The sequence below is a fragment of the Gossypium arboreum genome, chromosome 9 (assembly GCF_025698485.1).
Source record: "Gossypium arboreum isolate Shixiya-1 chromosome 9, ASM2569848v2, whole genome shotgun sequence".
In the NCBI taxonomy this organism is placed as follows: Eukaryota; Viridiplantae; Streptophyta; class Magnoliopsida; order Malvales; family Malvaceae; genus Gossypium; species Gossypium arboreum.
In genome coordinates this window covers 79,833,669-79,846,760 of record NC_069078.1, presented here as the reverse complement: position 1 = coordinate 79,846,760, position 13,092 = coordinate 79,833,669, and the positions used below count along the sequence as shown (strand labels likewise).

Genomic DNA, 13,092 nt, shown 5'->3' with positions numbered 1-13,092 from the left:
AATTAAAAATGGTTTCGACAATAGTAGTTAGACATAAAATAGAAAATAATTAATACAAATTTAAACTTTAAATTAGAAGTATAAATAAAAATAAACGAATTTTTCTTTTTCTTTACTAAAATAAACTATAAAAATAATTAAATATTACTAACTGAATTAATTTATAATTGACCCATATACTAAAAGATGCTAAAATTAATATATATATATATTTTATGTTTACGCATAGCTATTAACACTAATTTTAATTTCATTAAAACCAATCTCACGGATCAACGAAATAATGTACCCTTAACAAGGTTAAAACGTGCTAGCTTTTGGTGGGCACGAGGATATTGTAGAAAACAAAGGTAAGGTTCGGTAATGGTTGGTGACGAAAAGAAGACCAATATTGACTTTCCAGACTCAGACACATGACAGTCAATCACGCTGGATTAGTGTCCTACCTAACTTTCCATTCCCTTTCGGGCAACGTAATACGAAGAAATTTCTATATATCTTTGGCAGTCACATTATAAAAAATCCATGCTTCATAACAATCTTAATGCAGCAACCTCATTAGTTCTGCTCTGAAACTAAATCGGACGGCCATGAGATCCCTAACCTTAACATCCTCGAGTTCAACTCTTTTTCTCGTTTTACTCATCTATATATGTTTCTCTCCGTCCAGTTCAGGAAACCCCAAGAATTTTCTGCATACAGGGTCTTCTCTGTCAGTGGAAGATGACACGGACCTGTTAACATCTTCAGACAACACCTTCACCTGTGGCTTTTATGGTGTTGGTGAAAATGCTTACTACTTCTCAATCTGGTTCACCAACTCCAAGGACAAAACGGTTGCTTGGATGGCTAACCGAGACAAACCCGTCAATGGAAAGGGCTCTAAACTTTCTCTTCATCGAGATGGTGCCTTCGTACTCACTGATGTGGATGGCTCCATTACGTGGGAGGCCAACACCAGAACCACATACGTTGAAAGGGCAGAGCTTTTGGATAATGGAAATCTCGTTCTTAAGGATTCATCTGGTAAAGTTGTTTGGCAAAGCTTTGATTTCCCCACAGATACGCTTCTTCCTCACCAACGCTTTATCAAAAGTAAGAAGTTGATTTCCATACTGGGGAGAGGAAATTATGGCACTGGATTTTTCAACTTTTTTTTTGATACGGATAATGTCTTGAGATTGGTATATGATGGGCCTGATATATCAAGCGTGTATTGGCCTAATCTTGATTTCGATTCGTTTGGAAATGGGAGAACCAACTTTAACAGTACTAGGACCGCCATGTTAGATGAAATGGGATGGTTTTTATCAAGTGATTGGTTGAATTTCAATGGTTCTGACTCGGGTTTTGGGATCAGAAGGAGGCTGACCATGGATTACGATGGTAACCTCAGGCTTTATAGCTTGAATATCGTGTCAGGATTATGGACCATCACATGGGAAGCTGTTAGGCAACTTTGTTCGGTGCATGGACTTTGTGGGAGGAATGGGATCTGTGTTTATACACCAGAACCTAAATGTTCATGCCCTCCTGGATATGAGATGGCCGATCCAAGTAATTGGAACAAAGGTTGCAAGCCTAGGTTCAGTCGAATCTGTTCTTCAAAGTCCCCCCAGCAGGTGAAATTCGTGAAGATGCGATATGTGGACTATTATGGATTCGATTCCTCTTACAGTCCAGGCATAACATTAGAATCTTGCAAGATGAGATGCTTGGAAGATTGCCAGTGTAATGCATTTAGCTACAGGCTAACAGGGGACGGAAAATGTTTCACTAAAGTTGAACTTTTCAATGGCTACAAGTCTCCAAATTTCCCAGGTGTCTTGTATTTAAAGCTCCCTTTGAGTATAGAAACATCAGAAGTCGTCGTTCTCAATGGCACTAATCATACATGCAAGTTAGGTGAAACCACAATAACGATAGGCTTAGGCACTTCTTCTACGTTAGAAACCAGAGGAAGAAGGGTGAGATGGGTTTATCTATACTCATTTGCCTCAGTTATTGGTGCAATTGAAATGCTTTTCTTTGTATCAGGTTGGTGGTTTCTTTTTAGAAAAAGTGGCATTCCAGCTATGGTGGAAGAAGGATATCGTGTATTATCTAATCATTTCAGGAAGTTCAGCTATATGGAGCTCAAGAAGGCAACTAAGAACTTCCAAGAAGAGCTGGGAAGAGGAGCTTCCGGGGTTGTATTTAAGGGTGTGTTGGCGGATGACAGGGTGGTGGCGGTCAAGAAATTGGGAGATGCTTATCTAACAGAGGAAGTTTTCTGGGCAGAAGTGAGCATAATTGGAAAGATCAACCACATGAACCTTGTGAGAATGTGGGGATTTTGTTTAGAACCCAAACATAGGCTTTTGGTCTATGAGTACGTAGAAAATGGGTCTTTGGACAAGCATCTCTTTTCGGGTAACGTTCTTGGATGGAATGAGAGGTTTAAAGTTGCCTTAGGGACAGCTAAAGGTTTGGCCTACCTTCACCATGAGTGCTTAGAATGGGTTATTCATTGTGACGTGAAACCTGAAAACATACTCTTAGATGGTGAATTTGAACCTAAGATTTCGGACTTCGGATTAGCAAAGCTGTCTCAAAGGGATCATAATAATTCCGAAATGTCTCGAATCCGAGGAACAAAAGGGTACATGGCTCCTGATTGGGCATTAAACCTTCCGATCACTGCAAAAGTTGATGTCTATAGCTACGGGGTCGTGGTTCTGGAGTTGGTGAAAGGCATTCGACTTTCCAATTGGGTGGCGGAGGATGGTGACGAGCAGGAAACTGAGTTAACCAGATTCATCAAAGTAGTGAAAAGAAAAATTCAGATTGAAGAGACGGCCTGGGTTGAGGATACTGTGGACACAAGATTGAATGGACATTTCACTAGAATCCAAGCAAAGAAAATGATAGAAATTGGAATATCTTGTGTGGATGAAAATAGAAGCAAGAGGCCAACAATGGATTCTATAGTCCAAGCTCTACTAGAATGTGAAGATGGACTTAGGATCCTCGATCAAGCCTGAGAATGGTAGCAGCAGGTGAGCTCTAACAATAGATTAATAAGAAAATGCTTTGTTTTATCATTACTACTTTTTGGATAATTATAATAATCTCTGTAATTTATAGACTTTCATTCTAGTCAAGTCCATTTAATTAATAATTAGTGGGGGATAAAAAGCCTATTTAATTATGCAGGATCATATCAATAAAATCAGATTTATAGCCGCCTAAATTTTGGAAAATTCTATGAATTATAATAAGTAATTTGCAATTTTAAATGTGATATATATATATATATATATATCATTAATATTTTATGCAAGTTAAAGAATTTTTTGGAGGATGTAAATTAAATTGTATATTTTATGATAGTAAAAATACAATTTCATCATTTTAGTAGCTTATATTTCTATGATTTTAAAAGATTAAATCAATTTGTATCATTTTTGGGGTGAAGTTAATCTTGTGTTCACTTTCAAATAATATTTTTTTGTTGTTGTTTTACTTGAAAATATAAATATATAAAATATCTTTATATTAATATGAAATACGTTTTAAAATAAAAGTGTTTTAATAATTTTACAATTAAATTAATGTCGAAATAACTCGTGATACAACTCAATCAACTATATTGTATAGAGTATATTATAACTACACAAAATGATATGTCATGTTGGGGTAAGAATTGAAAAAGTTTGGTGAATAATTAGTATTAATGTGTTTCAAATTTGTATTATTTTTATTAAGAAAGCAAAAGAACAACACCCAAGCTAGAGATAAGAAAATTAATACATAATTACACTAAACCAATATAATTAAAAAAGTAATTAATATCCTAATAATATAACTTGCTACTAAGCTTGCCCCAAAATATACATCAACTTTTTAAAAATGCATGAAATATTATCAAATTTACACAAATAGGAAAATTTTTCAGTTTTAGCACGTGGCACACATGCTGAAGGAGCCAATTGAAAACTAACAACAAAGCAAATATCCGATTTCTAACGGCTGAATCGATTTCCCGCGCTGTCGCCCTTTTATTATAAGCATGCATGTGATATGTGAATCTATAGGTAAAAGTACCTCTCCCACCATTTGCATCCCCATCAACCCAACATAATCTCCCTTCACCCATTGAAACCCCATGACGAAGATCGACGCCCTCCGTCGACTCCTCCCTTGTCTCTCTCCCACCACCGCCACCTCCAAGGCCACCTCTACTCCCATCAAGAAACGCCTAAGCACCTCTCTAAGAAACGACGTCGTCGACCCTCTCCACCCCGTACTCACCAACACAAACCAAGACAAAGACAAAGATTCCCAAGATTCAACCACAACAACCGATCTCGAACCGCCCGTTTCGGCCTTCTCACGCCCTTCCAGGTCAATGGTCATTGGCACCATCTTCGGCCAACGCAAAGGCCACGTCTGGTTTTGCTTCCAACACCACCGTCTCTCCACAAAACCCTCTCTCCTCCTCGAACTCTCCATCCCAACTCACCAACTTGTCCAAGAAATGAGTTCCGGCACCGTCCGCATCGCTCTCGAGTGCGACCACTCCGAACTCAGCTCCTGTCCTCTCCATTCAGTCCCCATTTGGACAATGTACTGCAATGGTCGCAAAATTGGATTCGCTACTAAAAGAAAAGCCACTCGCCATAACCGATTGATGTTAAAGACCATGCAATCTATCACAGTTGGAGCAGGGATGATACCAACCGGCGTCGGATCGTCGGGTTACGAGGAGATCATGTACATGAGGGCTAATTATGAACATGTTATCGGCAACTCTGACTATGAGTCGTTTCACCTTGTGAACCCAGATGAATGTGCTGGCCAAGAACTAAGCGTGTACCTTATGAGATCACGGTGAAAAAGGCTGGAAGTACAGAGAGGTTAAATTTTATGGGTCTTTATTGTAGTGTATTTTGTCAGTTTCTTCGTTTAAGTAGCAAATTGGGGTTTTCTCTTACTCTATGGGAAGCTTCTCAAATCTGTTTTCTTCTTGGGGTTTCTTTAAAGTTTTTCAAGAGGCTTGAAAGTTGAGTTTTGCATTGCAAAGAACTCCTTTTCGCAGATATTATTAATTGGATTTTGGGTTTTCTGGAAATGGGATTTCACTTGTAATTTTTTCATCTCCTTTACTTGAACGAGGATGGTCAAAGAATATCTAGCAGGGCTCATAAGTCAATTCTGTAAGCTTTTTTCGGCCTTGCTCTCATAGTTGTATAATGGAATTGCTCCCCAAAAAAAAACTATACAATTTTATTTCAGTTTTGTCTTTTTGCTCTTTCTTTATTGCTCGGAAACCATGTTAGTTTTTTTTTTTTTTATATAGTTTTTTTTTTTTATATATACTTGTGCAGGAATATATGTCAGATTAGATTAATGTTAATTATGATCATGTCACTGTCATGATGTCTAATCTGGCTACGTATTTTAATATCACAAGATTCTCTGGCTACAAATTCCATTCAGGCACTGCTGCTGATTGGATCTTGTCTAATCTTTATAGCATATGAGTGCACCCATCTGTAGTTTTATCAAATTGCTCATAGAGGATGAAGGAAGGGAAAGCTGTAGTTGGAGAACTTGCAGAGCCTTGTAATGGAGACTGAGTTAGCATATTTCAGGGGCTCTTGATCTACATTAATATTCACCGTCATAAAACATAGTAAGGAACATAATACATTTCTTTAAATAGTAATGCTTTAAAGGAAAATATTCAAAGCTTTCACTTTGCTGAAGATTCAAAGCTTCAATCTGCTGTCCAATCACTACACCTACCTTTAGTCTATTCATCTTTAACTTATTCCCTAATCTGATATTGAGGATGCTATCTACCTTGCTTCATATGGTTCAAATGTCATCACGGTATGCATCTTATTAATATTCTGTTTCCAAATATTATAGCCATTATACAAATATTTCCCTTGTGAAGGAATGTTAGGATGCTATGTTTTCAAACACAGGTGCAAAGACTTCAATTTCGCCTTATGACAAATGTAATATTTGTGAATTTCATCTTTAATTCTTTTTCTAATTAAATTTAATATCTACATTTTCAAAAAAATTGAATTTAACCATCAATTTTCAAAAATAATCTAATTGTCCCTTTTCATAAAAAATGGGACTAAAATATTAAATCTGAGTTGTGACAAAAAAATAATGGGTAAATTATACTATAGGTCACCCAACTATAGGTCGTTTTTTTTTTTGGTCATTCAATTATTATGTTTTTTAAAATTGATCACCCAACTATGGATTTGTGTCTTCTTTGGTCACCCAATTATGAATTTTTTTAAATTGATCACCCAACTAATCGATTCTTTTTTCCATTTCCGTTAATTGCACTAACAGGAGAGTAACATGGTAGTTAAAAATCAGTATGATAACAAATTTATCCCTCAATTTTTACATATTATATCAATTTAATTCTCAAAATTTACAAATGATCTCAATTTGATCCTAATTCTAAAAAATAAAAAATATTGTTGACAATAAATAATAATATATAAATTTTAAAAGTATATAAAATACATTAATATTTTCAAAAAAATATAATGACAAATTTAAATTTTATATTAATATTAATATTAAATAAAAATAAAGTTTATAAATTATTAATACTTCTTTTGGCATTTTGCATATTTTAATTTTAATTTTTATATAATTATTAATAATTGTTTATAATTTTGCACTCATCTAGAACAAATCTAGACTAATAGTTGTCCAAGTTCAATCCAGATGAAATTTTTATTTTTTTAAGTATTAACTTTCTAATTTTCTTGACTGGTGTGGCATGTCATATCAACATCTTTTCATGTCCATACCACGTGTCATTTTTTAGTAGTTGTCGTCAGACATATCAGCGTCATTAACTATCAAACCAGTTAACTAACCATTTCCATTAACGGGAGATTTTAGTTAATTTTTTTATTATTAAGGGCTAGATAGGATACACTTTTTCTAAGGACACAATTTATTTTTTTTCTCATTTTTTACTAAGGGCATTTTTAATGTTTTAAGACTTTTTTTTTTAGCTAGCTCTCAACCGTTTAGAAAGAGTCAAATCTAACCATCAACCTTCCAAAAAGAGTCGAATTGTTGTTTTTTAGAGGAAACATGGACTAAAACATTAAATTTTTAAAATTGTAGCCCAAATGACAATTCAATGTACTTCATGCTAATTTTTTTAAAATTTTAATGAATTTTTTATAAATCTTAAATTATTTATTGGTGTGACGACATATAAGACAAATAGTGTTATGTCAACATAAAATATATGCCACACCAACTTTATTGAAAAATTAATGTTTTAGTTCTCATATATGTTTAAAAAAAGATTTAACTTTTTTTGAAAAGTTAATAGCTAAGTTTATCTAAAAAGGGAATGAAGACCAAATTTATAAAAGATGTAAACATTGAGGACTAAATTTGGCATTATCCCTTTGATATTTACGTGGAAGTTTCATTTTCTTCCATTGAGAGATGATGGAGCTTCCGGATGGCAATTGGCTTGAGTGAAACAGTGCTGCAGAAAGCCAAGAAAAATTATATCATCATAACAACAGTACTAGAGAGCTGATTTATGTATTATTGTTACTAATCATTATTTAAAACCTCTGAAACTAAACTACCAAATTTGTCAATAAAACTTATCAAGTATATGCCTTACAGGACCTTAAAAGCATGTGAAGTATGTTCAAGTTTTGAAGGAAATAAAATGGTTTTCAACTATAATAATGCTCAAATAAAACACAAGATTGCACTGCCTGATAAGTCGATAACTTGAACCTGCAAAATGATGCCCTTAAAAAAATGATTACTGATTGATGCATGAACTGTGAGCAAAATGAAGAAAATTACCTTGAATTCTTGTTTCAAGTGCAACAAGTTTTGTATTGCAGTGAGGAAGAGGTAATCTGCACCCCAAGGACTAGATTCAACAAACAAACATGTTGATATAAACCTCAGGATGCAGATTACCCGGTCCTCACCAGTATAAAGTAATCTGCAAAGTGGAAGGGTACAAGGCAAGCAGAGGTTTGAGGAGTTCATGCATGAAATACAGAAATTTATAATGGATCCTAAAGGTTAACATGAAGATTTATTCCATAAATTGGGGACAAAAATTGATAAAGAATAAAGTGGGGGATGGGGGATAAGGTGCTCCAATTCGAATCATGGTTTGATTCTGTTCTGCTTAAACCAATGATGGCCTTACTTTACATAGAAAATGATGGAGTACTGATCTTGACTGCTTATTTCCTCATGACTAATAGATCTTCCATGACTACTTTCTTTTCCCCAAAACCTATCACTACGAAACAAGAGAAGTGTTTTTTTTATATATATAGTCTGCTTGAAGCTTCCATTTTCAATTGAAGAATCTTGAGCTTTATGAACACATCTTCTCGTTTGGGGTTCTATAGCTCTCTCTATCGAACATAATAAACTGTTGCACAGGAAAAGACTTGACCACATTACGTGTAGTATCTGGTTTTGATGGTCTCAATCGGCTTTATGTGCTTAGCATATTCTATTCTCTTGGCCATTGAAAGGCACCTTACTTACTGTCCCCATCTCACCAATTACTTGTTTGGCTATTAAAAGATATGTGAATGATGCATTCCAAGCCCCCTCAAACAAGCAGTTTATTTATGATCAATACACAATAGTTCCTCAAATTGGTTTTGGAATACAAGTGAACTGCCTTTCGTGGACAAAACCGTAAAAAAAAAAATCCCGGTTTGCTTATTAACTCCTCTGTGAGGCTATGAAAATTTTGAATGCTTTGGAACCAACCAAACAGGCACACAATCTGTTGGCTTCACCAGGATTTTCCTTCCCTTGGAGAATATTATATCCATATGCGACCCTGGCAGACTACAAAATGGACCATCCATCTAATGATTTCACGACCTGGTAGAAGCCTAGAAAGCATTCTTCTGTATTTTCTGCTAAAATAAGCAAAGCAACTTCAGTAGGGAATAAATTCCATGCTTACTTTCCACCTGTATGCATCTTATGCTAACAAATTCGTCCCGACACTTGGCTACAATGTTATGTCGCTATTATGCATGTAACCTAGTGGTCCTCCTTGTTCATGCCAGGCCCTCCAATCACCGACAAGGAAGAAAATAGTATAAAACAATGGCTTCCATTGTCGACAAAAAAGCTTGTAATGCTTCCTTCCAAGTTCAAATTCAAGAAGCCAAATAAATGGAACAGAGTAAATGCTATTCTTACATGACTTTGTAGTTACATCAAGATCCGTAATTGATTCCTACAGTTAATCTCTAACACATAACATCGAACCACATTTCATTTTCTATATAGAAATTAATCACACAGCTTTTCTCCACTGTCCACACCGCTTGTACTTTAATCATTCAAATACAAAGGAATCGAACACTGTCAACCTGCACGAGGGCAGTTAACAAAAAAGTCGCATACAAAACTGCGATGATGGCATGATCATCAATAATTGTTAATTAACTAAATGTTAAGGCCTAAGTGTGCTGAAACTAGGTAGTTATTACACTTATCTTCACTCTTGCAGTGCCAATTACCTATACAATAAACAAAAATGCCCATGGCAGCAAACTGCAAAATTTACCACCCAGGTTTCACATCTAATACAGTAGAAACAAGTAAAGAACCATTTGTTTTCCTATCTTTTCTATGTTTAACTGACTGCTTTCACTTTTCTACCATTTCTTTCGGGGTTCCTTGTCTTCTTGAGAACCAAATTGACTAAGATGATTAACCGAACTTAAGCTAATAACCGGTTGGGATGCTTGATAGAAGCATCTTCAATGTTTCGTAGGTCATGAAGACAATGCCTACACCAGGAACCACCTTGTAGTATTCAGGCAGAATCCCTCTGTACAAGCCACGAAGACCTTCCGAATGGATTATATGCGTGAAAGTCCCAGCCAACCCAGTTTTGTAAACACGAGCTCGCCCTGCAGCCCCTTCCAATTGCATGCGTCTCCTCACGAGATCAACAGGAAACGTAGCTGCATATCATCAGTGAGGGAAAAAAGTCATGCAGAGATGAGAAATTATCTGTGAAAACATATTATAAAACCATTGGGACGTGTCAACTTGAGAAAATAAGTACCAAAAACATTTATTGTGGAAAACCATAATCCGTTCAACCAAGGGAAAAGAAGCCCATTAACTCAACAGTACCAAAATTTAGTGAACAGAGTCAAACCAAAAAGCAGGGTTGCACTTGCAGATTACTGACCTGTTGATGATGCAATGCCTGAGAGGCTGCCACAAGCAAGACTAACCATAATAGTGGAATCATCAGGCCTAAAGCAAAATCAGAGGAATTCCAAACAGGTTACAGCCTTAGCACACTAAGAAAATTTCTATATACTGAAAATAAGAATTTTTACCTTTGTAATTGCCAATAAGATCTCAAAGATTCATATACTGAAAAGCTTATAGCTATACTTGGTCCAACACCCTGCATCACACATTGCATTGCAGCAGCAATTAGAGACAATGAGATAAGAAACTAATAATTAAAGCAAAATAGTCTATATACCAATAATGTTGCTCCAAGTCCTTTATACAAGCCGAAAAATCCCTCTTCTCTGCAAATGGTATGAAAGGCATGACAAATGCCCCTGTAGTATATTGTGTTTCTCTGCAGAGTTCAGAAGAATAGTTGAAATGAAGGATAAGAAAAAAGTATAAACTCAATATAAAAGAAAATGGAAGCAATACAACATATAAAATCTTTGTCAAAAGCATAGGCAATGGCAAATGCAAGTGCCTAACTCAATTACCTGGGCTGCAAGACGCGTCCTTACAAGATCCAATGGATATGTAGCAGAGGCAGCAGTCATTCCAGCCAACCCACCGCCTACAAAGTGCACACCAAGATCAGCACCAGCTTTTACCCTTTGATTTTCCAAGCAGAGGGCAGACTGCAGAAACTGCAAAAAAGAAGGAACGAGTGAATTGGAAAACATTATTGGGAAAAACGAAAATGATCATTTAGAAGGGAAAAAAAACATATACACTCTTGTAGCGTTCATAGGCATAGAAGTTGACTGCAGTGTAGGGAAGACGATGAGCAATGGTAACCAGATTGCCTTTCCAAAAAGCTTTGAACCCTTCTTCATTAATAATGCGAGAAGCCTCACGCCATATGCTAGCCTTGCTCAATGCTGATACATCTGACTGCATTCCTTGGACCTGAGAAGAGAAGAAATCATCAGCATTCAAGGTTAAGGTAGAAAGTATTCCAGCATAATATAACAGCAAGAAAAAGTATGCAAATTCATGACGTATTATTCATATTCATTAAGCTGCCACCATTATTCTGTTACTCCACGCAAAATGTGACACTATTACCCCTATGCCTACACCATTATTCATTTTGAGAATCGTTTTAATCCAAAATCCAAATCCATTAAAATTAAATTTCTTGTGAGAAAAAATACTGACTGTTTTAGTGAACCTATTTCCAACAAAAGAAACCCGAATAAACAGACAAAACATTAACATCCCAAGCATCTAAAATCGATGTATAATATAATCTTCTGCATCTTTTACCTCATTTCTCAAAACCGAAACCTTCAAAATACAACTAAAAAGGTACAATTTTCCTTTAAAAAAGCCTCACAAACCCGTTTCCCCAATCTCCACCCTCACTTAAACGGGAAATAGCAATGAAGAACCAAATACCCAGATCAGATTACCGCTCAAATTCAACAAAAGAATAAGAATTTTTAATAAACTAAAAGAGCAACTATAAACCAGACCTGAAATAAGATGGTTAAACGAGCAAGAGGAGCCGTACAAGTCTTGCTAAAAGCACCAGCAATACCACCAGCAAGAAGCTGTTGAACAGTCCCAATCTGCGGATTCAAGCCCTGTTTTGAAGAATGCTCATGTTGTTGTTGCTGCTGCTGCTGTAAAAACTTTCTAGCCCCAGCATCAACAACAGCTCCATGGGCTGAATTCAAAGCCCTTTGCCCTCCTTCTACCACCACCCCAACTCTTGCCTCCATATTCATATCCTATCAAAAGCTCTCTCCAATAAGAAAATTTTTTTTGAGGGTTATAAGAAAAGAAAATGAAAAACTCTTTTGGGGCTTTGGGTTTTAAAGTAGAAAGATGGAGAAGTCAAGGAAAGGAAAACGGGGAAGTCATTTTCTCACTTTGGTGAAGTCTGAAGGAAAATGAAAAGAAGTGAAGAAACCCTAAGCAGAACCCTAACGGGGACATAAAGATTTATCTTTGGGTGCTTTGAATTACTTTTTTTTTCCTGCAGTATGTTAATGTTAACTACCACTTGCGAAAATTAAGAATATTAACTCAGTCCTTTTAATAGTTTCCTTACAAGCCAATTGCAATTGGATTGATTTCTTAGTAAAATAATATTATTATTGAAAATAATTAGACATTTTGGATACACTATATTTGAATTGTTTGATTGATAAAATGAAATTATATCGTAATTTTTATGTCATGTTTTATAATTAGTATGATAAAAATAATTTTAAACAAGAAACAAAAAATTAAAATCAAATATTTGTGTGTAAGTCTAAAAAATAGTTGATAATAATATTACTAAAAAATAAAAAATAAACATCATATGTAATTTTATTTAATTGTTCTAATTCATATTTATTGGGTCATTCTCTCTTTAATATTTAATATTCGCTTTTATCATCATCTGTTGGTTATTAACCGAGTTCATAATCATGTGAATTCGAATTTATGTCATTAAGATTATTAAAATCTCATTCTTTCATGTACTATTTGAATTATGAAAGATTTCAATTCTGATTGAAGTTATGAATTATGCAACATGTTAGTATGATCTAATATTGTTTCTTTATGTTATACTAAGGTAGGGTTAATATAGGAAATATTTTTTAAACAATAAATATCTTCTCAACCACATTTCGAAAACTTAAATGTTTCAAATTAAAGTATTCAGAAATGTCTATCGTGCTTGTATCTAAAATCATTCTCTCAAATGATATTATATTTCACGAAATAATAATATAAAGATGAAAGATGGTGACTTATGTTTTATTATCATTATTACTTAAA

General features: G+C 35.0%; 3 protein-coding genes across 3 annotated transcripts; 2 read left to right on the top strand and 1 right to left on the bottom strand.

Annotated features, from left to right (window-relative positions):
* The first annotated feature begins 428 nt into the window (after positions 1 to 428).
* LOC108455866 (putative receptor protein kinase ZmPK1) lies at positions 429 to 3,242 on the top strand. The gene has a single exon (XM_017754434.2). The coding sequence runs from the start codon at positions 591 to 593 to the stop codon at positions 3,021 to 3,023; it is 2,433 nt and encodes an 810-aa protein (XP_017609923.1). The 5' UTR covers positions 429 to 590; the 3' UTR covers positions 3,024 to 3,242.
* An 801-nt stretch (positions 3,243 to 4,043) lies between these two features.
* Positions 4,044 to 5,765, top strand: LOC108456345 (protein MIZU-KUSSEI 1). Its single transcript, XM_017754941.2, has one exon. It carries the CDS (start codon positions 4,148 to 4,150, stop codon positions 4,874 to 4,876), a length of 729 nt encoding a protein of 242 aa, XP_017610430.1. The 5' UTR covers positions 4,044 to 4,147; the 3' UTR covers positions 4,877 to 5,765.
* A 3,596-nt stretch (positions 5,766 to 9,361) lies between these two features.
* Positions 9,362 to 12,325, bottom strand: LOC108454397 (uncharacterized). Its single transcript, XM_017752846.2, has 7 exons — positions 11,793 to 12,325; positions 11,047 to 11,223; positions 10,812 to 10,961; positions 10,568 to 10,669; positions 10,416 to 10,486; positions 10,262 to 10,329; positions 9,362 to 10,028 (listed from the first exon to the last, which is right to left on the bottom strand). Exons 1-7 carry the CDS (start codon positions 12,045 to 12,047, stop codon positions 9,787 to 9,789), a joined length of 1,065 nt encoding a protein of 354 aa, XP_017608335.1. The 5' UTR covers positions 12,048 to 12,325; the 3' UTR covers positions 9,362 to 9,786.
* Positions 12,326 to 13,092: the final 767 nt, after the last annotated feature.

What these genes read in the sequence shown, in the direction of transcription:
- LOC108455866 (XM_017754434.2), top strand. Translation starts at nt 591, where the DNA reads ATGAGATCCCTAACCTTAACATCCTCGAGTTCAACTCTTTTTCTCGTT.
- LOC108456345 (XM_017754941.2), top strand. Translation starts at nt 4,148, where the DNA reads ATGACGAAGATCGACGCCCTCCGTCGACTCCTCCCTTGTCTCTCTCCC.
- LOC108454397 (XM_017752846.2), bottom strand. Translation starts at nt 12,047, where the DNA reads ATGAATATGGAGGCAAGAGTTGGGGTGGTGGTAGAAGGAGGGCAAAGG. An exon ending in CCTATGAACGCTACAAGAGT is followed by an intron (nt 10,962 to 11,046) that starts GTATATGTTTTT and finishes TCTTTTTTGCAG; the next exon opens with TTTCTGCAGTCTGCCCTCTG. An exon ending in GGACGCGTCTTGCAGCCCAG is followed by an intron (nt 10,670 to 10,811) that starts GTAATTGAGTTA and finishes TGAACTCTGCAG; the next exon opens with AGAAACACAATATACTACAG.